This window comes from Coccinella septempunctata, chromosome 7 (genome assembly GCF_907165205.1).
Source record: "Coccinella septempunctata chromosome 7, icCocSept1.1, whole genome shotgun sequence".
Classification (NCBI taxonomy): domain Eukaryota; kingdom Metazoa; phylum Arthropoda; class Insecta; order Coleoptera; family Coccinellidae; genus Coccinella; species Coccinella septempunctata.
The window spans coordinates 1,142,107-1,168,979 of record NC_058195.1 but is presented as its reverse complement, the minus strand read 5'-3'; the positions used below and the strand labels follow the sequence as shown (position 1 = coordinate 1,168,979).

At 39.3% G+C, this 26,873-nt stretch overlaps 3 protein-coding genes, 2 long non-coding RNA genes and 2 other non-coding genes across 11 annotated transcripts in view; 2 read left to right on the top strand and 5 right to left on the bottom strand.

Moving 5' to 3' along the window:
* Positions 1–19,112, bottom strand: part of LOC123317600 — a 41,933-nt gene extending 22,821 nt beyond the window's left edge. The window contains exon 1 of the long non-coding RNA XR_006538201.1: positions 18,983–19,112. This is a non-coding gene — a long non-coding RNA (uncharacterized LOC123317600). The remainder of the gene's footprint in view (positions 1–18,982) is intronic.
* On the top strand, positions 3,734–23,386 carry LOC123317592 (long-chain-fatty-acid--CoA ligase 6). 5 transcript variants are annotated; one of them, XM_044904186.1, is made up of 12 exons: positions 3,734–3,830; positions 14,219–14,373; positions 19,157–19,280; positions 20,300–20,569; positions 20,629–20,828; positions 20,884–21,084; positions 21,143–21,360; positions 21,470–21,620; positions 21,679–21,957; positions 22,088–22,231; positions 22,292–22,465; positions 22,527–23,386. In XM_044904186.1, the coding sequence occupies exons 1-12, from the start codon at positions 3,737–3,739 to the stop codon at positions 22,662–22,664; spliced, it is 2,148 nt and encodes a 715-aa protein (XP_044760121.1). In that variant the 5' UTR covers positions 3,734–3,736; the 3' UTR covers positions 22,665–23,386. The 5 variants fall into 5 exon arrangements, with proteins under 5 accessions (XP_044760121.1, XP_044760124.1, XP_044760120.1 ...); XM_044904189.1 differs by lacking the exon at positions 3,734–3,830 and adding an exon at positions 4,690–4,803; XM_044904185.1 differs by lacking the exon at positions 3,734–3,830 and adding an exon at positions 11,734–11,879.
* Trnan-guu lies at positions 4,069–4,142 on the bottom strand. The gene has a single exon. It is a non-coding gene; the product is annotated as a tRNA-Asn (tRNA).
* On the bottom strand, positions 14,744–14,815 carry Trnam-cau. The gene has a single exon. It is a non-coding gene; the product is annotated as a tRNA-Met (tRNA).
* Positions 20,480–26,859, bottom strand: LOC123317602. Its single transcript, XR_006538202.1, has 3 exons — positions 26,732–26,859; positions 26,522–26,611; positions 20,480–20,605 (listed from the first exon to the last, which is right to left on the bottom strand). It is a non-coding gene; the product is annotated as an uncharacterized LOC123317602 (long non-coding RNA).
* On the bottom strand, positions 23,555–24,678 carry LOC123317597 (vesicle transport through interaction with t-SNAREs homolog 1A). Its single transcript, XM_044904202.1, has 4 exons — positions 24,517–24,678; positions 24,388–24,446; positions 23,978–24,334; positions 23,555–23,920 (listed from the first exon to the last, which is right to left on the bottom strand). Exons 1-4 carry the CDS (start codon positions 24,608–24,610, stop codon positions 23,768–23,770), a joined length of 663 nt encoding a protein of 220 aa, XP_044760137.1. The 5' UTR covers positions 24,611–24,678; the 3' UTR covers positions 23,555–23,767.
* LOC123317598 (60S ribosomal protein L34-like) lies at positions 24,879–25,734 on the top strand. The gene is made up of 3 exons (XM_044904203.1): positions 24,879–24,962; positions 25,124–25,197; positions 25,423–25,734. The coding sequence occupies exons 2-3, from the start codon at positions 25,133–25,135 to the stop codon at positions 25,709–25,711; spliced, it is 354 nt and encodes a 117-aa protein (XP_044760138.1). The 5' UTR covers positions 24,879–24,962; positions 25,124–25,132; the 3' UTR covers positions 25,712–25,734.
* Positions 26,860–26,873: the final 14 nt, after the last annotated feature.

Sequence of the window (26,873 nt, the reverse complement as noted above, 5' to 3'; positions counted from 1 at the left end):
GTGTTGGATCTACGCAGATTTCGGTGACCGGCAGTTTTCACTCCATGCAAAATAATTGTTGTTCCCAGTCGAATTTGGGATGACTATGTCGATAGAAATAAATTCCATATACATATTCGGGTTTTATTGATAGAAGTCAGAATAAATAAATAATTTCTATGATTTTAACCTCGTAACTTAAATATCTATGTTCCAAAATGAACCCAATGACAACTGGATACTCTGTTTATGGAATTTTAAGACTGACATCTAACATCACAGAATATTCAGTTATTCTGTCCACTTGACGGAAGCGAGAAACCACAGAGCCAAATCTGACAATGTCTCGGACTGTCAAACCGCGAAATTTCGGTTGATCCCGCAGCCATGCCCAAAAAGAGGAACGCGCCGAACCGCAAACGAGCCAGGAGCCCGGCGGTCAAGCGAAGGGTGGTCCGCATCACCTCCAACCCCTTCCTCAACTTCTTCCTGTCTGTGTGCAAGCTCAAGGGCAACCAGACGGTGGAAAAGATCGCCAGGAACGCGGCCGTGGAATGGCGCAAGATGAACTACCTGGACAAGACGCCCTACTATCTGCTGGCGGACGAGGCCAAGAAACGCAAGAAGAGGTGCGTCAAGAATGCTGAAGAATACAAGTATTCGGACTGGGACGGGCCCGTGATGGTGGTGCCGAGGAAGAAATTCATCGCTAGGGTGAAATCTGACACGGAGGTGGACGAGAGTCGGGAAAAACCGAGGAAGATACAGCAGAGGAGGAAATCGGAGGGTGCCAAACGAAGGAGGTCGGCCACGTCGATGGAGAGCGATACGGTGCTGACCTCGGACGTCGAAGGAGTCGATTCCATCTTGGACGAGAGCGAGAAGGACCTGAAACGTAGGAAATTCTGGCCGGACGCAGCCAGCGAGAGTTCCTTCGGATTGAGCACGTCCGTCTCGGGGGGTACCTTGGAGATTTTACAGTCCGATTCCAGCGACGTGTTCGAGGGTACCGGAAAAAGGTTGCACAGGACCCACGACTTTTACCAATAGCCGAAAGGGCAGAGAGACTTTTGCTTCTTGTGTACGTCTGAATAAAAGTGATACTAGTCTGCGATATACTGATTAATCTCAGAGATTTTCTGGACGGTTTGTGCATAACTCAACAGTGGCTAATTCTGCAAAGGTGTTGAAGGAATATAATGAGAATAAGATGGCACCCTGAAGCTCCTACTAGTATTCAATTATGGTCAGTCAATTACATATAAACGTTTTTCATGAGACTAGGAGTTATGTCGCTCTGACGAGGTCAAATGACACCGAAACCACGGTCAGCGTGTACTCTTCTTCGATGGACCGTAACACTTGTTGATTTTCGACGGTGCAAAGTAGACTTTTCCTTCTGACACTTGTGGAGAGTCGACAAATGTCTTCGCGAACTAAAGACGAACAGAATTATTTAAAAAAAGGTAGGGGAGAGTTCCTTTGAATCGGACGGCCCATGAACCGGACGCTACAGTTTTTTACTACACTCGATAGTTATTTAGCATCCTTTACGTAAATCCCATTTTCGCAATATCGATCGATATCTCTTAGAAAATGGCCGACCCTGTGGCTCGCGCCTTGTTGCAAAAGTGGGATTTACGTAAAGGATGCTAAATAACTATCGAGTGTAGTAGAAAACTGTAGCGTCCGGTTCATGGGCCGTCCGATTCAAAGGAACTCTCCCCTACGACTTGTGTATTTTTCTCTTCCAATGAGGGAAATTCAGAGATCAGATCCTCTAATCAGGCGATAATAACTGAGCCCAGGCATTTTTTTTTTTTTTGGTGTAGCAGGGGGAAAATCTGCAAAACAGACGAACACACCCTCTGCTGAGGGGGAACAGTGTGGGGATTCTCACTCTCTGAGCTCGAGACCCACTAAAAACCCTTAACTGCTTCTTCATAGGTTCCGGGCATTTTGCCTATTAACCAGTTGACTCTTATGGTTTCTGGACTCTCACACGATCATAGTCGTGTTGATAGTTGTATGCTGCCTATAGCTTTTATAGGTTAAGCTCTTCTTTGGTTACATTTGAATCCTTAACTGATCTCTCGGTCTTCGGTGGTAGGTTCTTGACCTTCTAGCTTCTTCCGTTGGATCGTAGTCGACTAATCTTCGTAGTTCCTCATTTGGATGTTGTTTGGCTTTGTCGAATATCCTTTCCGCCTTTTTCTTCATAAATTCTGTAACTGGTTCCCATTCCATGTCCTTGTAGATTTGTTTTTTCCTAACAAACCAGGGTACGTCCATCGCCATTCTAAGGAGTTTATTCTCAGTGGCCTGTATTCTCTTGATGTGGGTCTTGGCTGCGAAGCCCCATGACGCCGATCCATATGTGAGTTGTGGTCGCGCAATAGTTTTAATCATCGTCAACTTGATGTTCTTATTCATATGACTTCTTCTGCCTATGAGTGGATAAAGTCTACTCATTGCGGCTTTTGTTTTATCAACTGCACATTTGATGTGGTTTTTCCATGTAAGTCCTCTGTCAAGCGTCACTCCTAGGTATGTTGCTTCATTTTTCCATTCAACCTCTTCTCCATCAACTTCAAGGTTTTCTTCCATCCTCAATCTTCTCTTTTGCAGTAATATTGCTTGAGTCTTTCTTCCATTGATTTGGATTTTCCATTTGATGCACCATTTGAGTAATTCATCTATGGCTTCCTGCAGTCTCCGGTGTATGATCTCTGGGCGTCGATGTCTGAACGCTATTCCTGTGTCATCTGCGTACAAGGTGAGCATATTTCTAGCATTCTTCGGGATATCATAGACGTATATTACGTAAAGCAGAGGTCCAAGTACAATAACTGAGCCCAGGCATATCGAGATCTAACACGAATTTTGGCGCCCTTGTGATCCTCCAATCACTGAAACTCGTGGTGTTTTCGTGATGGGAGAGATTTGCAGTTGGGGAATTATTATTATTCTTCTCTTGTATGGTAATCTACAGAACTTTTAATGTGATTAAACTATCGGAGGCTGTAAACGACGAAATATTCGTGTAAACAACGCGAGATGATGATCTAGCTATAGGACTGTTTGGCAAGGTAAAAATAATATCAATTATGACTCCTATGGAACCTCCACGTGCTGCATTCCTATCATATTTCTCCCCCACCCCCTAATTAGCTGGAAATTTTCCCTCTCAATTTCCCTCAATCATCACACATCAATAAGTCCTTCGTTTTTCCATTCATTCCCCCGCACAGTCGTCAAGTCTCACTTTCCGTTTCCACATTTCCTCTTCTCCCCAAAGTACCCTCTCTTTCCAAACGGAGTCAGTCTCGTACGCAGGGCGCAGAACAAGGGCCGCATAGCATTTTAACCCCGCAACTAGAAACGCAATATCCCCGATTTAGTTACGGAATAATCGGAGTTCAAGTCAAGTTTTTCCGAGTTAACAATACGCGACCCGACCACGAAGCGAGTAACATTCACCCCGGTAAAACGGGGATGTATAATAACTTACATAACGTATCGCGTCGTAAAATCAATAACAACCCCCAGCTTATTCTAGGTTAAACATTAGGTAATCCGCAGTAGTTCAAAACGTCGAGGCCAAGTAGAAAAATTAACAGTGCGTACGGTGTTAGGATGTTTTGATGTTATCGACGGGTTTTTCCCGTGAAAATCGATCGGAATCGATACGGAAAAACGTGTAGGGGTTGTATAGGTTATTCTCCCGGTGGAAATTTTATCAGAGAGTGGCTCGCGAATGAATGAAAGCATGTCCGGTTTACAGTATCTGTTGAAGATGCCGAACGTGGCGTTGCATTTTCTTGTCGGAAAAATTAACCTGTTTTCCAATGGTGAGTTCAGTAGGCGCGTAGGAGGCACTTTTGTCTGCAACTGCTCTGCAATTTTCAATATGCTTCTCTGGTTACCTTATGCTATGCGATATTAGTGTTTAGTTCACTTTACGCTTTTTCCTGTATCTTTTTGTTTAGGAACTTATTTTGCAAATCATTCTCTAGTTTTTATCATACATTGAAGGCGATTTTCCAACCAGCAGACGGGGAAAACGTTTACAAATGTTCAAAAAGTTGACGCCCCCGGGTGGGCTCGAACCACCAACCTTTCGGTTAACAGCCGAACGCGCTAGCCAATTGCGCCACGGAGGCGATTGATACCTGGACAGTTGATGCGACAGTCTTCAAGTTTTTAAAAAAAAAAATCTTGTGTGCCGAAAAATTGCTGTCAACTCGTGCTGTAAATATTTGCGAAAAATCACGAAATTAAAAAAAAAATTGTGAGCCTACCAATTTCGTTTTCTTCAATGAAAATATATGTAAAAAATCGTGCTACACGTGTATAGGTACTACCTGGTACAGTTGAAATTCTAATTGATAAAGATTTTGGAGAAAAGTTAGCCCGTAATCAAAAATTGTTTAATTTAGTTGGGCTTCACAGTTTTTTCGGGATATTTTCGAAAAAATTGGAAACCGATCCCTTCATCCATGCAAATTTTCTATTCGGAAAAAAAAAATACCTATAATACTACCCCTACTTTTCTATCTAATCGGACACACATTTTTACAAGCAAGGCAGAGAACAGCATCAATTGAGATCAATATAATGAATGACGTTCAATATGTACAATAAACAAACAAACGTGGCTGAGGATAACTCCATTATCTACACTCCATAAAAATATTTATCTCAAAAAGGGACATTGGAACCTTCATTTATTAATACGTCGACTGCATCGATCCAGTTGTTTTCAAACTGTGATAAGCGCCCCTTTCTCGACTCGTTTCTGTTTCAGACCGGACAACCCTAACTGTAAGTCACGAATTTTTATCGAATTTATTCAAAGGATAACGCGGGCAGGTGTATATTTTCGACGCCTATTTGATAATTTCGTTATAGCTAGTTATTTTGTGTTTCTGTTTGGTATTTTACATTTTTACATAAAAATCTTGTACTTAATTCTTCAATTTCAATGAATTTTTTTCCATACTTTTCAAAAGCGTGTGTATGTATGGAAGAACGCAGTCTAAGAAAACACGAGTATTTTCAACCTAATAGACGAAGAAAAACAATTGTTAGTAAAGAAGTTACATTCTTGTTTTTTGACCTCCCCGGTATACTCGTGAACGTACCTCCCAAACACTAAATCACGCTGTATTGCCCTTTTCCGCTCGGTATTATGAAAGTTCTGCATAACATCATCAGGGATATTAACATATAAAGCCTGGTCGCTGACTCATTGAAAGAACATCTCGTATAACTGTTTCTGTTTTTTTACGACGGCCTCAGGAAGCCTATACGTGCCCTGTCACGATTAACGAATACGTAGGACGTGGTTCCACCTGGAAAGAGAACAGAAAGACGAAACGTGGGAGGATGTAATGGCTTCGCTACATCGCAGAACTTCAACGACTAATCATCGAAGACTTTATTCAAAAATCATTCTTCCTTCTTGAGGGTGATCTCGACAAGACCAAGTTTCTAAATCGAAAAATCGTTCGATAACACAGGACATAAAATATCCTTCTAAGCTATGGAAAAACCTATCCAGAACTGGCTTCAATCCCTCATGGGAAAATAGCCAATATCCACAAAAAATTGGCTTAAAAGGCAAAGTCAAAATGGTTCGACCAAAATTATTCTATTGTTCTGTGGTACTAACGAGATGAAGTCGTCGACGTCCATGGCCACCTTTACCAAGTTTCCTGCCTCGGTCGTGGTGAGCTAAAGAGATCAAATCTCGCCAAGAACACGCCCACTACTTAGGGTTAATGGCCGAGTTAGTTGGTCACTGGTACTATCCGTTCTTCTGGTCGACTCTGTTAACCCCTTCTTCCGTTTTTCTTCTCCGGTTAGTTCCTCGAACGGTACCAGAATACGTGGTACTGCTCACGTTCGAAGGACGAACGACGTTGCCGGATCGAGGTAGATTTCACGAGTCAGATTTGATACCTGTCAGTACTACCCGATCTATGGATGTTCAGAGATATAGAGAAGGTTGTTTGGTGGTCTTCTTTCTATCGAGGGGCTCGATGAACTTGCAAAAAGGACCTGAGCCTTTCTGTGAGATTCTGTTAGCAGCGGTCCAACAATGCGTGTTTAACAACAGAATAACCCTCTGGAGAACCACTCCTGGAGCCTCTCTCAAAGAAATTCGTGATGATTTCATCGACCTACACCAGAGCACTGCTAAAGCTGTCACGAGCTGAGGTTCGGGTGATGGTGGGACTGCTGGCAGGGTATGGGAAAGTCAGCAGATGAGATTTGTAGGCTCTGCGGATCAGGAGCAGAAACAGCTGAACACATGGTATGCAAGTGTCCAGAGCTGGCTAGCTTAAGAACCACTTATATGGGGAAACCCCTGCTGGATACTCAGGAGGTAAGGTCCAAGGTCCGTAAGGATGTTGTCGGTTTTATCAACACCATTGACGACTTCCTTGGGTTCCTATGAATGGGAAGGGTATAGACGAAAGATCTATATGGTCGCCAACCGAAAATAAAAGGACCGTACCAAGTTAACCTTATCGACCCTGGAACCACCTCGAAAACGACCAAAAGAACTCAAGAAATTCAACATTCTTGACCTTTACGAAACGTGAATCTATCCAGGATCACAGAATGAACTGGTTTCTTAAAAATAAAGTCAGTTTGAGGTTTGCACCGATCAAAAACAGGGGTGAATAGTACCTGTTCTACTTATATAGCGAAGAGTAGGTAGGTTTTCGACGTAAAAGTGGATTAGTCTTGTATCCTCATCATCAGAAATACATTCTGCATGTTCTAAAAGGTTTCAATGTTCTTCTAGTCCCCGATTTCAGTCTTCAATCCGAGGATATTCCACAAGCTTGGCAACGGCATACCTCGGCGTCGTTTCTAAACCAGCTCGAAAGAAACTCGTAACATCTTCGCCATAGATCTCGTTTTACATAGTTTGTGACCGTCGTCGGTTTAAACCAGCCATCGACCTGACAATAACGGAATCCCCTCAGTAGGTACGACCAAGGCCGGTTTGGTACCGTGTAGTAAATCTGCGGAAACGAAAAGTAGAACCGCGCGCGACCAGATGCCGCAAGAACTATGATCATTAGACGTCGATATTCGCGTTTTTGCGTGTGGCCTTGACGCATCTTCTGGCGGTATCTGGTTCTCGGGAGGATATTGATCTTTCTGCGTTTACCGCTACCGCCCATAACCGAAATCTAAGGTCAATAATTTCGGTAGCACCGACTAGGCGAGGCTGGGGCAAAGCTATAGATATCAGCAGAAGGTTAAGGCCCAACTGTTGTTCCATGGAAACTCTTGAAATTACCCTGACATTATCATCGTCAATTTGTCTTGGGGAATAGGTACTACTCTGCAACCACACTCCACATCATCGATCCCTTTGATAAGCACATCCCACAAGAGATAATAGAATGCTAGTTGTCAACCAACAGATCGAACGTATCAGATGCTTCCACTGGGATCTCTTCGAATGGTCTTCTTTCAGAATTCCTTCGCACTCTCCACTTCCATCAGGTACTAAATGCGGAGTCGTTATTCGTAGGGTCATCAAACTCTCAACCAAAATAACGACGGTTACCTCTTTGGTCGTCCGGCACATGGGCAGAAACCCATCAACGCGACAATCATCTCTTCGCTCCAGCAACGCCGCAAAAAGTGACCCAGTTCCATGTCACCGACCCATTTGTTCGGGGATCAACGTCCTCCTCATCTCACTTGGAGGTTCGTCCGGCGATCACCAACGCCGAATATTCGGCGCGTTGTTGTGCATTTCTCCGATCGGGCCGCGGGGGTCAACTATGTGGTCAATAGCGGGCGGTGGGACAATGAAGTCGAATTACGGACCGAATTGACGCAATTGAATTTGGCGGTTTTCGAAGGAATTGCATCCAATCAGGAGGGCATCTGCGAAAATTCGTCGGTCGATTGAGATCGAGGAAGACGCAGCTGCAGGCTTGATTAGCCTTATAGTTGGGGACACGTGTTCTATAGCCTTATTATTAGCATTAATTTCATATTAGTTATTAGGCTGTCTACAGGAAAGATTATCCTTCGATGTTATACTTCTCTGTAGTATCTAAAACTTCTCCAATGTCCCTGGTATATAAATTACGTCAATTCCGAATCAAATAGTGAGCGAACCCGTATGTTTTCAGGGACGGGACACCTCAAAATCGCGAAAAAACTAATTTTAAACTGAATGATCTATTAAAAGACCACATATCTAGACGTTAACTACCAGTCGGTAAATCAGAGATGAGAGAAATTGGCTGATGCGTCTAAAGGCACTAGACTAACATAGAAATGAGCATGGATTATAGACCTACCCTTGTGATTCCATGGAAAGGAGTTCAATATGAGTCGATTGGGGTAAAAAGTTAATAAGAAGCTCTATCCAATAACGATGGACCAACTATTTGTTGATCGTATTAAACGCGAGAAGACAGAAAATGAAAATAAGATAAGATAATGTTTAGACTGCAATTCTATAAACGAAAGGATTTTGTTGATTGGTACATATACGAACTGATAAAGCTAATAATAGTAGCGCATTGTTCGTGATATTGAAACAAAACGATTTTAATGTCAAGTTCACATGTGAATTATGGCTCGTAAAATACACATAAAACAATAATAACCATCGAAGTATCCCTCTACCGTATTTTCTAATAGCTATAAAGTGGGATATTTCCTATTGTCTACATACGTCAACTCCCTATCGATAAAAAATGGAGGCAGAATAACAATTATAGTAAGTAAATAAAATCGCATATTTTCACCGATCTGAAAATATCGGCCCTTACATATCACTCAAATTCTAAAACTCTAACAGTAAGAACCACATGGTGTTTACCGTTTTTTCGTCATTATAAATAACGGACAAACCTCCCAAATACGGGTATTTTCATTCATTAAACGCCGACGACCAAGTTGTAAAATTACCCGGAGTTCTTCAACTCCGGATAGAGCAATTTCCTGAACGGACTAAAATATATACGATATACGGAGATACCGTAACTGAAAATTATTTTTATATCGCTACACGTAGGCACAACACAATGCCGTAATGATTTTATCGTACCCGTTTTTTTTTCCCATTCGAACGGTACACGCGTTCAGTCTTTGGTGCGAAACGAGATTATCCATCCGATCGATTTTCCTATCTCCGCCATCTTTCCGTTATTATATGTTATCGTTCATTCGTCCCATCGAAGCTTTTATACACCGGCGATAAAACACTTGTGGTTAGCGAGCCGTTATTCACCGATTGTCAATGACGATGAGTGTAACCAGATGATTTGTGGTTTGTTCTGGTTTCCCGCGTTCACAACTGTGAGGCTCTCTGACTGAATTCCATCGAAAAAGCTATTGCTAAGTCTTATACTATTCAGAATACACTATATTTTCCTGGGAAGATCAAAACTGGGAACTCGAATCAAGGAAAGAGTTGGATCATAAGGGTTTATGCGATTTCACTCTAGGAATCGTGGAATAATTGGAAATGAGTCGGGAAAGGAGTAGAACTCATTCCAATAATTTTCAACTGCAGTCTGTCTACGAATATGGGTCGGTACAATGTTTGAAAGAACTGGCAACGAATAGGTGAAGATGTAATAGTTCCAGTAATAATTCTCTCAACCCAAACGGGGCAACAATATTCAGCAGACGAAAAAACCAAAGCTGCCCTTCGAAGAGTAGTTGCATCAGCACCCCATGGAGTAGCAGGTGTTTTAACAAGGATATTATTCCAAGTTTTCAACTTCAGACGCAAATTTTTCTAGTGCGCTTTGAAATTCAACGAGGAATCCAGCTTAACTCCTAGATATTTTGGATTGAAGTGATGTTTTAAAAAAGAATTACCGAAAACTAGGCTCATTTTTCTATATTTTTGATAATTATTTGAATGGAAACACGCAACCTCAGTTTATTTGGGTTGGGACGAAAAAAACACTCGAAAAGTACTTAAATTTCAATATTTCTAAATCTGTAGATAGATTATTCTCTATATGCGATTTCCCAAGTTCCCAACGTTTTGCACCTTTATACAGGACGAGTCTTTGACTCGTACAAATATTTCAACAGTAGATTCTAGAGGTCAAAAGGAACACTTTTTTCTTATATCATTTTTTCCGAATCTGCCCTGATAAAAAGAAAATGCCATTTTAAGTTTTCATGATGAGCTGTTCCACCTCTGGGAAAACAAAATTACCTTCAGAATAACAAGCTAAATCTGTGGCACTACACATCTGTGGATCTTTTAAACAGAGTTTTATTCAGCCAAAGTGCCCAACTTCTCAAATTTCTCACATACTTTATAATTTTTGAACATGAAATTACTCGAAGACAGCGCATTATATGGAAAAATATGAGGAATACTTTTATTTTACGAAACGTTCAAAGTTCAAATATTCATTAGATAGCTTCCAACTCAGTTTCAAGAGTTGGGTTCTTTTAATTTTTGGTACTTTTATGGTACGTAACGGTCATAACGAGAAAACTGAAAGACGTGTGTTCGGAAAAGATTAATCAAATAAGAGAAAAACAATATTTTGAAATTCATTCCGTTCGATAAAACCGTTTATGAGATAGAACTAAAAAAAAACATTTTTTCATGGTTTTTCAACAGCTTGTATCTTTCAAACCGATCCGATACGGAAAAAATGATGAAGGAAAAAAGTGCAAAATTGAGCGTAGTTTTCGGTAATTCTTTTCTGGAACTTGAATATCTAAGAGTTAAGCTGGGATTCCTCAGGGCAAAATTCGTTGTCTACTGAGGGGATCTCGAGAACTATAGCAGCTAGAAGAAAAGGGATGTCACATTCTCGAGCTCTTTTTTCATGTAATAAGCAAAAATCGAGATTTTGACGATTCCGAAAAGTTCTCATAATTTTTTTGTCCTTGAAGTTACAGAACTGAAACTTAAACCGTCTTATAGGCACTCATACGAATTTTTTCCAATTCAAAAATAACAAATTCAATAAAAGTTTGCATTTAAATAAAGAAAATTCAGCTAATGATTCGAAATTGAAAAATATTTTGAGCTCGTCAGTGGATTCTACGTAGGAAAGTGCCTGTAGAATATTCAAGTTTCAGATTTGTAACTTCAAAGACAAAAAAGTTATGAGAACTTTACGCAATTGTCAAACTCAAGAACGAAGTATCGTAGGAGGCTGCGGCTTACACCATTCTTTGTTTCTCCGAAAATGGGCTCGGAAATGTGTCATCCGTTTTCTTCTAGCTGCTATAGTTCTCGAGATACTCTCAGTAGACAACGAATCTTGCCCACCCTCTATAGTTGTCATTAGAACCCTTGATCCTTAATGGATTTTTCGTCTAGTATACGGATGAAACATTTGGTGTCTCGAAATTAAGCAGTCAAGAGTCAAGAAAGATTCTAGGGTCCCCAGATTCGCCCAGGGCCTCCAATTCTACCGATCTATGGCCCCTCGATCAGACCTTCCCCCAACGTGGCTCTCCGATTTCCTGGACCGGTCGTAAGCGAGCCAGCACACGCAACCGAAAAAGTACCGCAAATTGCGGGGTACCAGCGGGTCGGAACCGACAACGCCGTACCCCGGCACCAGTAGAGGATCGTTCCTCCTGATCAGAGGATTTCCGCGAGGCTAGCACGCGACGACCACGGCGCCACGCATATTTTACGAGTACGTACGTACGCTAATTCTTCCGCAAACACACACGACTCTCCGTTTGTTTGTTTTCGATAATCGATTGTTGGTATTTCGAATTCGCGACGATGAACAGTGTCATTTCGAGTGCGAAGGATTTCATCAAGACGCGTAACGCCAAGAAGGAGATGGCCAGGAACGCGAGGGAGTTGAGGAGGCAGCAGAAGAGCAAGAAGTCCAAGACCAGGTGGAGGAATAGTAAGTTGGGGGCGACGGTTCGTCAGCTGAAAATTTCGGGATTATGCTCGACCAAAATTTTGAAATTTCGACCAAGATAACGAAAAAATAATATACAGGGTGTGAATGTAGAAATTTAAAGGGTGATTCCTCGTCAAAAAATAGTGCGAGTCTTTTATATAAATTCATTTTTTTTTATACAGCTCCCTCATACATTCTATGGGAACGAAAATACAATCAAGAAAAGTTGTGTTCCCCTACGATTGTAAGAGGTAGAAAAAGCCACCTCTAAAATTTTCTTCATTCTTATTACAGGGTGAGTCTTCGATTCGTACAAATATTTGGAGAGTAGATTCTTGAGGTCAAAAGAAACACTTTTTTGCCATACCATTTTTTCTGAATCGGCTGTAGAAAAACCAAAAAAAAAATGTCATTTTAAGTTCTATCTCACAAAAGGTTTTATCGAATCAAAGGAATTTCGGAATATAGTTTCTCATTAATTTGATGAATCTTTTTCGAACACGAGATATCACCCACGTCTTCCAGTTTTCTCATTATGACCATTACGTACCATAAAATTACCAAAAATTCAAAGAACCTAACTCTTGAAACTAAATTGGATGCTATCTAATAAATATTTGAACGTTTCGTAAAATAAAAGTATTCTTCATATTTTCTCGTATAGTGCACCGTTTTCGAGTAATTCGATGTTCAAAAATCAAAAAGTATCTGTGAAATTTGAAAAATTGGGTACTTTGGCTGAATACAACTCTGTTTGAAAGATCCACAGATGTGTGGAATCACAGATTTAGCTAGTTATTCTGAGGGTAATTTTGTTTCTCCAGGGGTGGCATAGCTCATTATGAAAACTTAAAATGGCTATAACTTTTTATCAGGGCCGTATCGGAGAAAATGGTATGGAAAAAAAGTGATTCTTTCGACCACAAGAATAACTAAAATATTCGTATGATTCAAAGACTCATCCTGTATATCGTTGAAAAATTAATTTTCGATAGTTTGATCCATTTCGAACAATTAAGCTCTCTTGTAATTTTTTGCTCGAAGTAACGGTTATTGAGAAAAAAAATTATTTATCTACTGGTATACAAAGCTCCAGTCGTAGATGCTGGAATGAAAGACCCACACTATTTTCTGACGATAAATCAACCCTAAACCTTCAGAAATTCCTCGTCGCTCTAGTCGAAAGGAGTATCGCGATCTATCAGTTGGGACACCCCGTATAAACGTTCCCTCGTTCTTCTTAACCGGGGCGAAAAATGGCGGGAAAGTAGGCAAGGCACCGATGCGAAGACAAGTGAAAGAAACCCGACCGTACGATAAGTATTTCCTCGTGGGAGAGAAGTTTCTCGTCTTTGCTTTTTGTTCTATACGTGCGAGTTTAATGACCTCGGCAATAATGAGAGAAACTGAGGTGATTTATCGACAGATGATCGCATTACCGCGGGCACAACTCCTACAAGAGGGAGGATTGGTAAACTATCTGCTATATGTAAGGGATTTTTTTGCGCAATTGAGGAACTCTATAAGTACCTACTTCGGACCATCTCAATTTCACATTACACGTAATTTATGGTTTTCATTTTCGCCAAAAGTACATATTTCCAATTTTAACTAGCCACTCAAAAATTGCCCAATTTGCGATAAAAACGCAGCGTTAAAGATAAGAAGGCAGAAACACGACAAAACCTTAACCATCCATCGAACACATCGTAGAGTGATTTGACCAGTAAGACAGATTTTTCGCGAGTTCCAAAGAAATCCTTCAATCTACGCCACTGTTCTTTCACAGCGATACTAAAGACCCAGTGACGGACAGAGAAAAACCAGCGCAAATAAATAAACCATAAGGTAATTCAAGATATACGATAAAATTAAGAATGTCTCTTCTGACCATAAATATAATCACCTATTCAAGGGAAAACTGCATCGATTTCAGTTTAACGAAACTTCCATAATATTTGAAATATTAAACCTGTAGAGAAATCGATAGAAGACAAGTCAGAACAGCTATACAGTTCGATTCGAGTCGAAATCAAGATAATTTGTGGGTTTTTATAAAACTTCAAGCTGATTTCGTGCCGAATCAACGAATTATATTCACACCAAATAAAGATATAAATTAAAACCTACCCCAATCCTCACTAGCCTCCAACCAGGAACAACGCAAATCCCGTAAACCCCCTCGTTACCACGCCAATGTACCTAACGCGCCTCATCCCCTCGTCGGCGTAGTTTCAAACTTCTCAATTATTAAAACAACCCTGCATATTTCATGATGCGATGAGCGTATCAGTTTTCCTGAATTTCCCAACCGGCTCACACCGCCTTATCTTTTGCAGTGGACGACATGGAGCAGTATCTGCAGTATATCGGAGGTGGCGCGGGGGCCTTAGCCCTGACAGGCGTCGCGGCCGCCTCTGCCTTCTATTTGGCCAGCCGTCCCACAACCCAGAAACCGCTTTTTCCCTTGGATGATCAGTGCATAGTTGAAGAGGTAAGGATACTTCGAAAATTCCACAAGAAAACATGTTTTTTTAGAGATTAGGAATACATAATTAGTTGTTCTTTTCGAAATCGTTTAAAATGGTGGAAACAAATATTATATCCGTAATATTTTAAGCGATGTAGGTGAAGGTCTAGGGATATTGTTGAAACTAGACGAAAATCATACAATAAATAATTATTTATTCATACTTCTCCAATGTATAGTGTGTAGATAGAGTATTTTCAAGAAATTATTATTGATAAATTGATCAAGTATATAAATTTTTGAATAAATGAAATGATTGGTTTCAAAAAATGTTCGTTAATCACTTTATGTGAATAGGCCCCCTCTTATCTGTTATCATTTAATAAAAAAGTTTTAGCAGAGCGTGGTTTCGATCCACGGACCTCTGGGTTATGGGCCCAGCACGCTTCCACTGCGCCACTCTGCTTCTCGAAAATAGATGTCGATCGCACTCACGTATTTCATAGTTGTACAGTTTATCGGGATTCAATATCAGTTTACGAATTTTTCTAAACCTTCTCGATTATTCGAAATGACACCGTATAGACGTTCGAAGAAATATGTTCGACTTATCAGGAATCATAAAAATACGGAACGAATAGATGAAAATTTACGTCTATTTCGAAATCTTTTGAAATATTCACCTCTCCGAGTTTAACTACTTACAGTTCCGATCGAATTTCGTCATATTTTTCGACCGATCGGCGAATAACTGTTTCCATTCCTCGAGATGGTTCTTTCGTAAGGAAGATATGTATCTACATCGAAATTCTCAATATTCGATAGCGGTTCAACGAATAATTTAAGAGGTCCAATATCCAAAAGATGGGAACTTATTTTATTCTCTCTAATAAAAGCTAAAAGGATCGTTGATTTTTTCGTAGTTTCCGGGTGACTAAAATTTTTTTCCTTCCTAGTAATTTACAGCTTTAAAATTTTTCGTTAGAATATCGAATCAACGAACGCGTTAACCAAGCATAGAATTGCAACAGGGTCAGTGGTGACGGCTAAAATTAGATCTCCCCGTGGTTTACGGTCAATAAAAAATAGTTTACTACTTCACTATGTCCAACTCACGTGAGATATGCCATTATTATCGACTAAATCGCCATAACCACTGTACACACACGACTTCTCGACAAAGAATTAAAATAGATTCATTATTATTAGGTCATTTCTACCAAATGAATGGGACCTATTCAAGTAGGCCAGGAATCCAACCGAATGACGAAACTAGTGTTTGTGAATGGGAATAACTTTTCCCTCGGCTATATTACGGAAATATTCTTATTTTAATGCATGGGGTGTCTACATTTTATGTTTGAGATTTCATAAGTCTACTTCAAAAGTCCCGAGAGGAAAAAATCTAAAGGTGTCAAGTCTGTAGATCGTGGTGGCCATTCAATCGGCAATCTTTTACCGATCCGTGCCTCTTGGTAATGATCTGTGGGCCATTGAGACTCGATAAATTTAAAAAAACCTCATAACTTGCATCCTATGAGGCAATAATGGCTCACAGATCATGTCCAAGAGAAACAAATTGGTGGAAGAAGGTCGACTGAATGGCCACCACGCTTACCGGACTTGAAAACTTCACATTTTTTCCTCTGGGAACATTTTTGATGTTTCTTCTATTCTACCCTTTTTTTTCGGAGGTACTAACAGAAAAGGTCATCGAATGACCTTCGAAACAAGCTGTCACTCGACCCCCCTTCCAAATTAAGATCTAATAGGTTGCTGTCAAGAATGTCAGGTTTGATACAAATTAATTGGAACCAACCGTATAAAATACCTCAAAGTTTTTCTCTTTTTTCACCTTTTCGGATTTTACAGGGGGGTCGAGATATTAGGGATGGTCAATTTTCAAGTCGACACTCTGTATATATTATAGTTCACGAGGAAGAACTTATTTCAAGTCATAATGGCTATGGAACCACATAACACCAATAGTTTGGAAGTTTTTGAAGCGAAATTTTCAACTGACATAAAATAGATCGAAAAAATCAACTCCTAGACCATACAACCGACCTGTAAGTGTAAGTTTCGAAGATTTTCGCGAACTACGTGACTCATCACCCTCAGGAACGGTCGAGAGAGACTTATACAGCGATCGTCCGAAAAATGGGCGAACCTTCGGATTTTATATTTTTGTCTGGTCGATCCGCACATAACGCGTCACATGCTCCCGATATGAGTAGGTTTTGATACTCCAGGAATCCCGCTCAGTGGTGGGATAACGGGACGTTTCTCGGTGCCAGAACTGTCCTGCGACACGGTGAATCGCGTCAAATACCTCCCGTTCTACCCGACGAGGCTCTTAGAAACCCTTAAAAGTGCCGATAAAGTGACGCCAATGACACACCGCTATCATCCAGCCCTTCGGTGAAAGTTTCGAAAAAACTCGCGACTACCCGCAACCCTGAGGACGTCCTCGAAGACCGAAACCCGCCGACGATTCGCGTAACGTCCATAACGGAAAAAAAATCGTCGGCTCTTAATCGTTCTATAATCTAGGTGCTGCCAATATTACATAAAGTTGTTCTTGAAAGGCGTCCAAAATCTGTTTATCGAAGCGAACTTGTGATCGGGCATAGACGTGCGTTAGAAACCCTAAAGTTTCGCGGAAAATATGATTCTCTGTGTCTGTTACCTGTGAAATTTTCGAAGGCGTCTCGTTGTTTTTCGTTTTTCGTTCGCGACGCGATGTGCAGTTGTTTGAAGAGCGTGCCTCCGATAAGGATACCGATAGGTTTGCACAACCAATCAGAGACTTACAACTGGAAGGTGAGACGGGGTTGACGTTTTTTTCAGAAAGAATACAAGAAATTGTATGAGAGAGGGTTTTGAAATATAATTTTCAAGAATGACGTTGTGTCTTAAAGCGTGTTTCAAAAGATTAAAAAAATACCTATAAACATGCCAATGACAATTAAGTCCACATTTCTTTCGATATGAATAAATTTTTAAGAGAAGACTACCAGAAAATTGTAAAAAAATTAACTACGCTAACTAGAGAGTTCTAATTTCGAATAGATTAAAAAAGTCAATCTTCTTCCATGGATAATTTTGAAATAATCCTACCCTGTTTGAAATAGTTTCTCGAACGTAGTCGTAATGTTTATATTGGCAGTGCGATAATCGTATATATCTTAAGCAAACAGCGAAATTGTTATGGCATATTTTGCTCCTCTTTCAAACAGCAATATAGTGCCTATCGGCGAAAGATATTTATTAGCTCCCACTCAGCATGAAACTTTATTTGTTTTTACTTTCAGTTTCAGAGCAAATACCCCACTATATTTCCGTAGTTTCTCCAGGAAGTTTTGTTTATTTTCGTATTCCTCGAAATCACTTTATCTAGATGACAGATGGGGAATCCGCGGAGATTAAATAGATGCGAAAAGCAACAATGAGTTTCACGTGAAGATTTTATGGGTTATTCACTAAGCAAAATTGACAAATGAACCATGAATTGTTCACAACGAATCAAGCTATCAAAATTGATACCGTACAATATTGCAAATCGATAAAATTTCTTCCAAATTTTATACACCTCAAAACGTTCGTCGTAAAATACTATTGAGCAAAAAATGATTGAAATTGATTTCCTCATTCCACAGCAACGTTTCTGAAATTCCCTTCATTCAACAGTATCAGATTCTGTCGAAAAATCTGTAACGACGGATATTCTACACCGCGTAAATAAACCCGCACTAATGAACCCGATAAAATTTCGTCACTCGCAATTAAAATTCTGACTCCATGTAGCGTTGAGATGCATCGCGTACACGTTGCCAAAAATCTGTGGGCCAATTATATATTTCCTGTTTTAATGTCACACAATCCGAACGGGTGTAAAATCATCATCGGATTACGTTAAAAGTGAAAATTAGTATTTTCGCGAATAACGTCAAGATTTAGATTGTTTGTGGAACGAGATCTGAAATATCGGCTAAATACAACAACAGACAACAGATTATTTTGGGTCGCGCCAAAAATAGTCGGGCACGATGTGGATTGTTGCAATTTATGTAATTTTTGGGCATTATTTGTTGTTTTCGAGTCCAGTTTTGCACAAATTCGTATTTTTCTGTGAATTCACCGTGGGGTAGGTCATAAGATGACCGACAACCTTCATTGTGTTGGTGTTTACTTGAGGGAAATTTTTGGAAACTTAACGTCAACACAAAAAAAGAATCCTGCAGATGTAATTTTAAGGAAAACTAACAAATATTAAAGAGATCGACTCATTTCCCAATTCCAAAACTATGAATTCCCCGAAAAATTACATGAACTATAAAACAGAGTCAGTCATCACTTCCCTAAAGTTTCAAATATAAATTCAATTCAAAAACTACAAATACTTCCAAATAATTCAATAACTAGAATGTCTGTAGAATGCATAAGTACTACTTTGATCATAAAGCATATAAATCTAATCAGGCAAACGAAAACATTCCCGGATTAATTTCATAAATGAATGATTATATTCATACTTCCAAAATTTCCATCAAAACACGTAAACAACGTAGTGTGAAACACGATAAATCCCACCACCAAACCAACCATGAGAAAATTATAGCAGTTTACATACCCCCAAATCATCAACGTCTACAACTTCCATTTACATACACCATTCTCTTGATAAACTCCGGAAAACGTATCTGAAACGAACAATTAAAATGATACAACAAACATCGAGTTTAACCCTTGCAAGAATGACAGCACCATCGAAAATAAACTTCCTCAACTGAAACCTCTTTTACAGGGACCTGAACTGATAAGGGTATCCAGATTTTTCAAAGACGCCAAAGATGGTAAATTCGTCAGCTATATGTATCCGGATGCCAGGACGCTGTACGAATCCTTCAGAAGAGGAGCAAAAGAATCGAGTACGTATACAATATACATGTAAACAAAGCGTTATTGTTATTCCTGAACGATCATCTCTATGTTCCCGTAACGGTTACCGTCAAAGGTGAAACCCAAAATTCCTTTCTGTGACCTCACGACCGTCAATCTGACGAAATTAATGTGCCTCATGACTAGGCTCGTGGTAGTCGTATGATTCAAAAACACGATACCTAGCAGTCGCGAGAAACCGTTTCAAAAATAACTGCTACTTATAGATTAACGCAACAAGAATCTCGGTGTCAAATTGTGTTTACGGCCGAAGGGTGTCAAGCAATGCACGAAATTACAACAGATGTTTTTCGTCCGATATCATAATAACGATTTCTCAGGTTTATGCCGAAACACCTGTTTGCCTTAATTTAGAATTTAGACACATTTTACCCACAGATTCTCGTCAAACTCGAATGAATTGTGAAATGCCGCTTTTCTGTGCTCGTCTCAATTTTTAGAATCTCGTCAGACAGTTTCCCCTAATACGATTCAACCTAAAGTCAACTCTAAAAGTAGAATACAGTCTTTTAGATGACTGCCATATCCCATATGGGGTTATTTGTTACTATTTTCAACAATGCAAACATATACCTACAAACCGAAATGACGACTACGAATCTAAATCGAACTAGCCAACCATCATCGCTCGGAGTATCAAAAGAAAGACCATTCCGTCGAGAAAGAACAGATGCTGACCATGGTTTCGGACTTTTTTGACGTCAGACTAGGTCCAACTCAACTCGTTTCTGGTCAGATGGCGCTGGAATGTACTCTTCACCGTAGCGACTACTGGCGACGTTCCTTTTTCGTCGAGGTAGGGGTTGTGTTGATCTGACGAGGTCGAATTAAACCGCAACTTTAGACAGCATCTATTTTTCCGCGACGGTATGGTCTTTCCACTGATGCTCCACGCGATGGTGGTTAGCTAGTTCGATTTGAATCGTAACATTTGTTGATTTGGTCGGCAAGAGTTCCTCATTGATTGATCGAATACGATTTTTTCCAGATAATGGCCCCTGTTTAGGTTGGAGAGACTCCTACAACAGGCCGTACCAGTGGATGACCTACAACGAAGCCCTCCTACGAGCCAAGAACTTCGGTTCGGGTCTAGTTAGCCTCGGATTAGCCCCAAACCCCCAAACTATAGTAGGAATATATTCAGTCAATTGTCCGGAATGGATACTCACCGAACAGGCTGTGTATTGCTACAGTATGGTCCTCGTGCCGCTATACGATACTCTAGGTCCAGACGCATGTGCCTTCATTATTAAGCAAGGTAATCCTAGTCCTGTCACGTGTGTTGATCGATCGGCTGAAAGTAAAATTTCGTTTCAGTCGAAATGTCAGTTCTCATATGCGAGGACGACCACAAATGCAACGCCATTTTGGACAGATCGCCGCGTTGTTTGAAAACGATGATTGTGTGTAGGGACGTAAGGCCGGCCACGAAAACCAGGGCGAAAAATAGGGGCATAGAAATAATCAAGTTCACGGATATTGAAGCGAGAGGTGCCAAAACAGACAATCCTTTAGTTGTAAGTTGGTCTTGATCATTAATCATAAAAAATCATCTGATGGTCATCATTTCAGCCTCCTTTACCTACTGATCTCTGTACGATCTGTTATACCAGTGGTACCACCGGTAACCCCAAAGGGGTTATGTTAACCCACGAAAACGTCATAGCCTCCGTGAGTGCTGTCCTTATGCAGATGGGCGAATACAAACCCAAGAGCTCAGACTCCATGATATCATTCTTGCCTTTAGCCCACATGCTCGAGAGATGTTGCGAGGTATGTCTTCTTATCATTTTCATCGTAAGAACGATCAATTTCAAGCAATTTTTTGCAGAACGCCATGTATATGATGGGCGGTTCGGTAGGATTTTACATGGGAGACATAAGAAGATTGTCAGACGACATGAAAGCACTGAAACCTACAGTTACACCCGCAGTTCCTAGGCTCCTCAACAGGATATACGATAAAGTGATGGCCGACGTTAATGGAAGCGTTGTCAAAAAGTTCATTTTCAACATGGCTCTCAGCGCAAAAGAAGGAGAACTGAAAAGGTAAACCACGATTACATAGTTCTGTGGCCGATACTAACCTATAACATCATAATGACATATCTGTGATATCAACCATAAAATATCATTTCTTCTTCTTCGTCACACACAGGAGCATAGTGAGAACCAACAGTTTTTGGGACATGCTCGTGTTCAAGAAGGTCCAAGAAGGCATGGGCGGCAATATAAGACTGATGCTTGTGGGCTCCGCGCCTCTGGCAGAAAACGTACTGACCTTCATCCGTTGCGCCCTTGGCTGCGTGGTAAGTAGGCCGAAAATTCCCCGCAAAATCAACCACCATCAAAATCTGATCTGTGCAGGTGGTGGAAGGCTACGGTCAAACCGAATGCTGCGCCCCCATCACGCTATCCATACAGGGCGATCACACGCCCGGCCACGTCGGACCGCCAGTGGCGTGCTGTTGCGTGAAGCTGGTCGACGTTCCGGAAATGGAATATTGGGCCAAGAACAACCAGGGAGAGGTTTGCGTGAAGGGAACCAACGTTTTCAAAGGTTACTACAAGGACGCGGAGAAGACTGCTGAAACCATCGATGGACAGGGTTGGCACCATACGGGTGACGTGGGCATGTGGCAACAGGTAAGAGAATACAGAGTAGGGTCAAGGAGTGACAAGTTGTTAATCTTGGGTAGGGTCGAAGAATCGTAGAGTCCAGGGTCCTCAAGTTTCTAGCATCTTTCGATGATTCTCATGATATATTTTGTTCTAGAACGGGACATTGAAGATCATCGACAGGAAGAAGCACATATTCAAACTGTCCCAAGGAGAGTACATCGTCCCCGAAAAAATTGAAAACGTTTACATCCGATCGCAATACGTTCAACAAGTTTTCGTACATGGGGAATCTTTGAAGGTGAGGAAAACTTGTTTTTCCCTCATCCATTTTTTTAAACCACGTTTATTTCTTTTTCAGTCCTGTATCGTTGCTATTGTCGTACCTGATGTAGATGTTGTCAAGTGTTGGGCTCAGGAAAACTCAATACCCGGTACTTTGAGCGTACTGTGTAATAATCCCGAGGTTAAACAGCTCATCTTCGACGACATGGTAGTTTGGGGAAAAGATGCTGGTTTGAAATCTTTCGAACAGGTGAGGAATTATCACATCTGACAAAAGTTTACATTTAAATGACTTTTTGACATTCCTTCAGGTAAAAGACATCTACCTCCATCCCGACCCCTTCAGTGTCCAGAATGGCCTTCTCACTCCCACCATGAAGGCTAAAAGACCGCAACTGAAGGCTTATTTCAAACCGCAACTCGAAGACATGTACGCGAAACTCACTTAAGATTCATCAAATGGGGACAACTAGTATTTACTTATTTTAGCTTTAAGTATATACATCTTGTAAATTTTAAAATGGAGAATCCGTTTCAAATTCTCCCCTTATACTGAATAAGAGAACTCTCACAGAATACAAAATGACGTATTTAGATAAATTCAATTTATTCACTCAAAAATTTAGTGCTAAATTCGATCGAAATTCTCGAGAATACAGTATTAAACACGAATATATTCGAGAGGATTCACAAATTTTGTAATTATAGGTTAAATAAATTACATATTGACATCTGTCAAAACCTGTCATGATCCAGAAAAACTGTGATAGGTGAGTGAATCGAATCACGCTGTATAACCGGATTTTTGGGAAATCTGTGGATTTGATACTATCAGGGACGTACTACGTACTTCTGACCGACTTTGAAATGTTGTTAATACAATTTCAAAGTCTCTCTGAATTATTTATTAGAATGATTTAAGTAATGCAATACGTAATGTGGCCTTAATCGATATCTATTTCTGTAATATACTTTAAAGTTTTATCAACGTGTTTTTTATTTGTTAACTTATTAGTTTCTTTAGCTGTACATTGAAATTTGAACACAATTCTTGCCTGTTTCAGTAAGATTATGCTTGTGTTGTTCAATTCTTGCCCTTCTTTGTTGAAGTTTATATAATGCAATAGTACTGTAATTTAGTGATGATTATTTATTAAAGTTATTTACTATACGAGCGTATTTTGGAAAGCGTTTAGTTATTACAATAAGTTTTTTCGCGCAGTTGGAAATATAAGATTTATCTATAAAATCAGCGAATGGAAAAACTTCCATAAATCCACGATGAAAGATATGCGACATCAAATACATAATTTGATTTCGGTTTGTTGTAAAAACTGACTTTGGAAATATAAATTCATATATTTTACCATAAAAAAAAACAATGAGCTGAAAGATTTAAAGGCATTTTTGTACTATGGTTCCTAATACTAATGATAAATGACTTGCACTTCAAATTAACAATTCAGGAATGTACAAATATAAAATCAACAGGCAGTGCATAAAATAACAATATAATACCATTTAATTTGTTCAATAAATACTACTTTTAGGATCAATTTTTGAATCCCAGATATATCCCTATACACAGAGCGATAAACATACAGGCACCAACAATAAACAAGATAAACTTTTGCTGCAGCGATCTCATGACCATAGCATTCAATATTCTTGAAGCTCTGCTCAATTCTTCATCTGTTTCTCTTAACTAGAAAAATAAAAAGAATAACAATAAGACTCCATTTGAAATTCCACATATCTTTACCCTATTTCTTGACTTTTGAATAGTTTCTCTTTGTTCACCAAGATTCTGTAAGATCTGGCTACCAGTTTGTTCAGTCTCAACCAATATCTTATAACCTTCCTCCAATTTTTTTCCGCTTCTCTCTAATCTTTCCGTATTATCGAGAAGCCTCTGCTTCTGATTGTTTGAAATTCGCGCATCATAGATATCGTCGGGATCTGTACTGTCATAACCCAAAGATCCCTGTTTGATCGACCTTGCCTTTATATATTCCAATGTCAGCCGCTTGAGTTCGGCTCGATAGCAATCTAGTTTCGTTCTGCATCTAGTTCTCTTTGGCGCCTCAATTTCCCTAACCTCCAAATCCATTTGTTCCAGCTAAAATTAAATCAACAAAATCGAAATTCCACCAGTTCAGAATCGATACATACCAATTCTTGTGCTTCTTCAACATGTTTTTCTATGTTACTTATTAGCTGCCTACGATCTTCTGAAAGAAAAATAATGATTCGCAAATCGCAATTTCAAGTAGACATGACCTCAGTATCAGAAATACTTACTAGTATTTGAAGCTGCCAAAGAACCGATTTGTGCCGTGATATCGGCTGTTAAAACTGAATATTGCTGTTCATAATTATCAAAAAGTGTAACCATTTTAGTTACTTCACTTTACATGACTTCATAGTTTGCAAGTTATAAAAACTGCCACAAGATGTCACTACACGAGAAAAGTATGTATATAGAAAACAGCCAACTTCATGAATGCATTAAGATATTATATAGTAATCGATATTTCAAATGAAATCTCAATAATACCTGAATACAATATTTCAACAATATGAATTTTACATTTCATTTTTGTCAGAGACATGATTTTTGTCAAGATCATTTGTGGACATAGAAAATTACAAAAACACCGTGATACTATCTATGGTGTCTATGGACGACGCTTAGCAATCGGCAAGTCTGTCAACTGGTGAATTCTTTTCCATTTTGTACCAAGGAGGTTAGTAATCGTGATTTCTTGAACTATCTTCATTTTTAATCGACTTAAATCGTTTTAATTGATTGTGAATTTTCACAACTACCACTCTTATAATTTTACATATAAAACGAGTTTGTGAAATGTGTTTATATTTTTCTAATTTATTTTTGTGTTTATTTTAGGTCGTCAAAATGGTCCAAAGATTGGTTTTCAGAAGGAGGTTGTCCTACAACACAAAATCCAACAGGAGGAGGATGTGAGTTGCTTATTTAAAATCCCTATTCAATTTTGATGAAATATAGTTCAGCCCCTTTAGTTTTGGTAGGGTTAACATGATGATTTTTTGGCTAGAGTCCTGAGTACTTATTTGTACTGTAATGACGAGAAGCTTTATCGTTCGTTCAATTTCTGACAAATTATCTATAGTTCCATGAGATTTATTTTTGTATTATGGTTTTTACAATACTGTTTTTGTTTTCAGAGTCCGTACTCCTGGTGGTAAACTAGTATACCAATACCTCAAAAAAGCAAAGAATGTACCAAAATGTGGTCAGTGCAAAGACAAATTGAGAGGTATTGTCCCAGCCAGATCCTACGAAAGATCCAGGCTCTGCAGGCGTAAGAAGATGGTCAAGAGGGCTTATGGTGGTGTACTGTGCCACAAGTGTGTTAAAGAAAAGATTGTTAGGGCTTTCTTACTCGAAGAACAAAAAATAGTTGTTAAAGTAATGAAAGCACAACAAGGTGTTAAAGCTCCATCTAAGAAGTAGTCTGGAATAAATTTTGTAAAGTATATAAGAGTTTTATTTAAGTAATATAAGATCCCAACAAATTTGGTGTTATTTTTTTCTAATAATCATTCTGTTCTGGACTCTGTATGAAGTTGCACTTCATATTCAATGAAAGCGAGGCGATTAATTGAATACTATTTCATCAGTAAAGGAATTTAATGTGTATAGCACTCTACGATTGTAAAATGAGGTTATCTATCTAGGTTGGAATTGGTAATTACAGTGAACCAAACTTTTATATTTCGAAAAAATATATGAATTCTGTTATTCAAATAGTGAGCATAATTTAATTCACTATTTCAATTGAAATAAATATCGGTAATTGGCATTTCTATTGTTAGTTTCTATGTTTGTTTTAAATTTTCATTCCTAAACTGGTAGAAGTAAATTCACCATTCAAAGAATTTTTCATGATTGTCGTAATGAATTGTGGCTAAATCATCATTGTTTAAAATTATATTTTAAATAAGCAAAGTAGTGTTTCGTGGCAGTGGTAAAGTTTTGGCTTATGAATATAGATAATCGTTGGTTTTAGGCAAGAGAATTAATTTTGTTTCTATGATTTGTAAGAGCTCAATCATGATTTCCAAAAACATTAATATATTTTAAATAAGCAAAGAAGTGTTTCGTGGTAGTGTTAAAGCTTTGGCTTATGAATATAGATAATCGTTGGTTTTAGGCAAGAGAATTAATTTTGTTTCTATGATTTGTAAGAGCCAAGCAGTTGATGTAATTATATTTCATTGTATGGAGGGATATCAGAAAAAAGTTAATTACTTCCGAACTCACCTATAAAACGTTTATATGTATATTCATCTAATATTTCTGCCGAAAATCCAAGAATCTGCTAATCATAGGTCGATTTCAAGTTGTAGCTGGCTGCAATGAGAAAAAAATAATTAGACTATTATTGGTCAGGGATTACTCATGGATTATTACATTCAACAATATTATTTCATTACTTTTGAATAAAGATATATCCTTGTTCAATGAATTTACCTTAAATCCCATTTTATTTCGAATTCGAATTTCAAAACCTTCCAGAAAACTCTATAGATGATGGCCGCTGTTTGTTAACCTACGCGACGAAAAGTAGTTCCTCCTAATGCGTACCTTCGAGAATAGATGTCGACACGATGCT

Excerpts from the sequence above, each read along its gene's own strand:
- LOC123317592 (XM_044904185.1), top strand. The coding sequence starts at position 11,750 with ATGAACAGTGTCATTTCGAGTGCGAAGGATTTCATCAAGACGCGTAAC. Across the intron at positions 14,374-19,156 it reads ATCAGTGCATAGTTGAAGAG|GGACCTGAACTGATAAGGGT; the intron begins GTAAGGATACTT and ends CCTCTTTTACAG. Across the intron at positions 22,466-22,526 it reads GTTTGAAATCTTTCGAACAG|GTAAAAGACATCTACCTCCA; the intron begins GTGAGGAATTAT and ends ACATTCCTTCAG.
- LOC123317597 (XM_044904202.1), bottom strand. The coding sequence starts at position 24,610 with ATGGTTACACTTTTTGATAATTATGAACAGCAATATTCAGTTTTAACA. Across the intron at positions 24,447-24,516 it reads TTTGGCAGCTTCAAATACTA|AAGATCGTAGGCAGCTAATA; the intron begins GTAAGTATTTCT and ends TTTTTCTTTCAG. Across the intron at positions 24,335-24,387 it reads TTGAAGAAGCACAAGAATTG|CTGGAACAAATGGATTTGGA; the intron begins GTATGTATCGAT and ends ATTTAATTTTAG.
- LOC123317598 (XM_044904203.1), top strand. The coding sequence starts at position 25,133 with ATGGTCCAAAGATTGGTTTTCAGAAGGAGGTTGTCCTACAACACAAAA. Across the intron at positions 25,198-25,422 it reads AAATCCAACAGGAGGAGGAT|AGTCCGTACTCCTGGTGGTA; the intron begins GTGAGTTGCTTA and ends TTTTGTTTTCAG.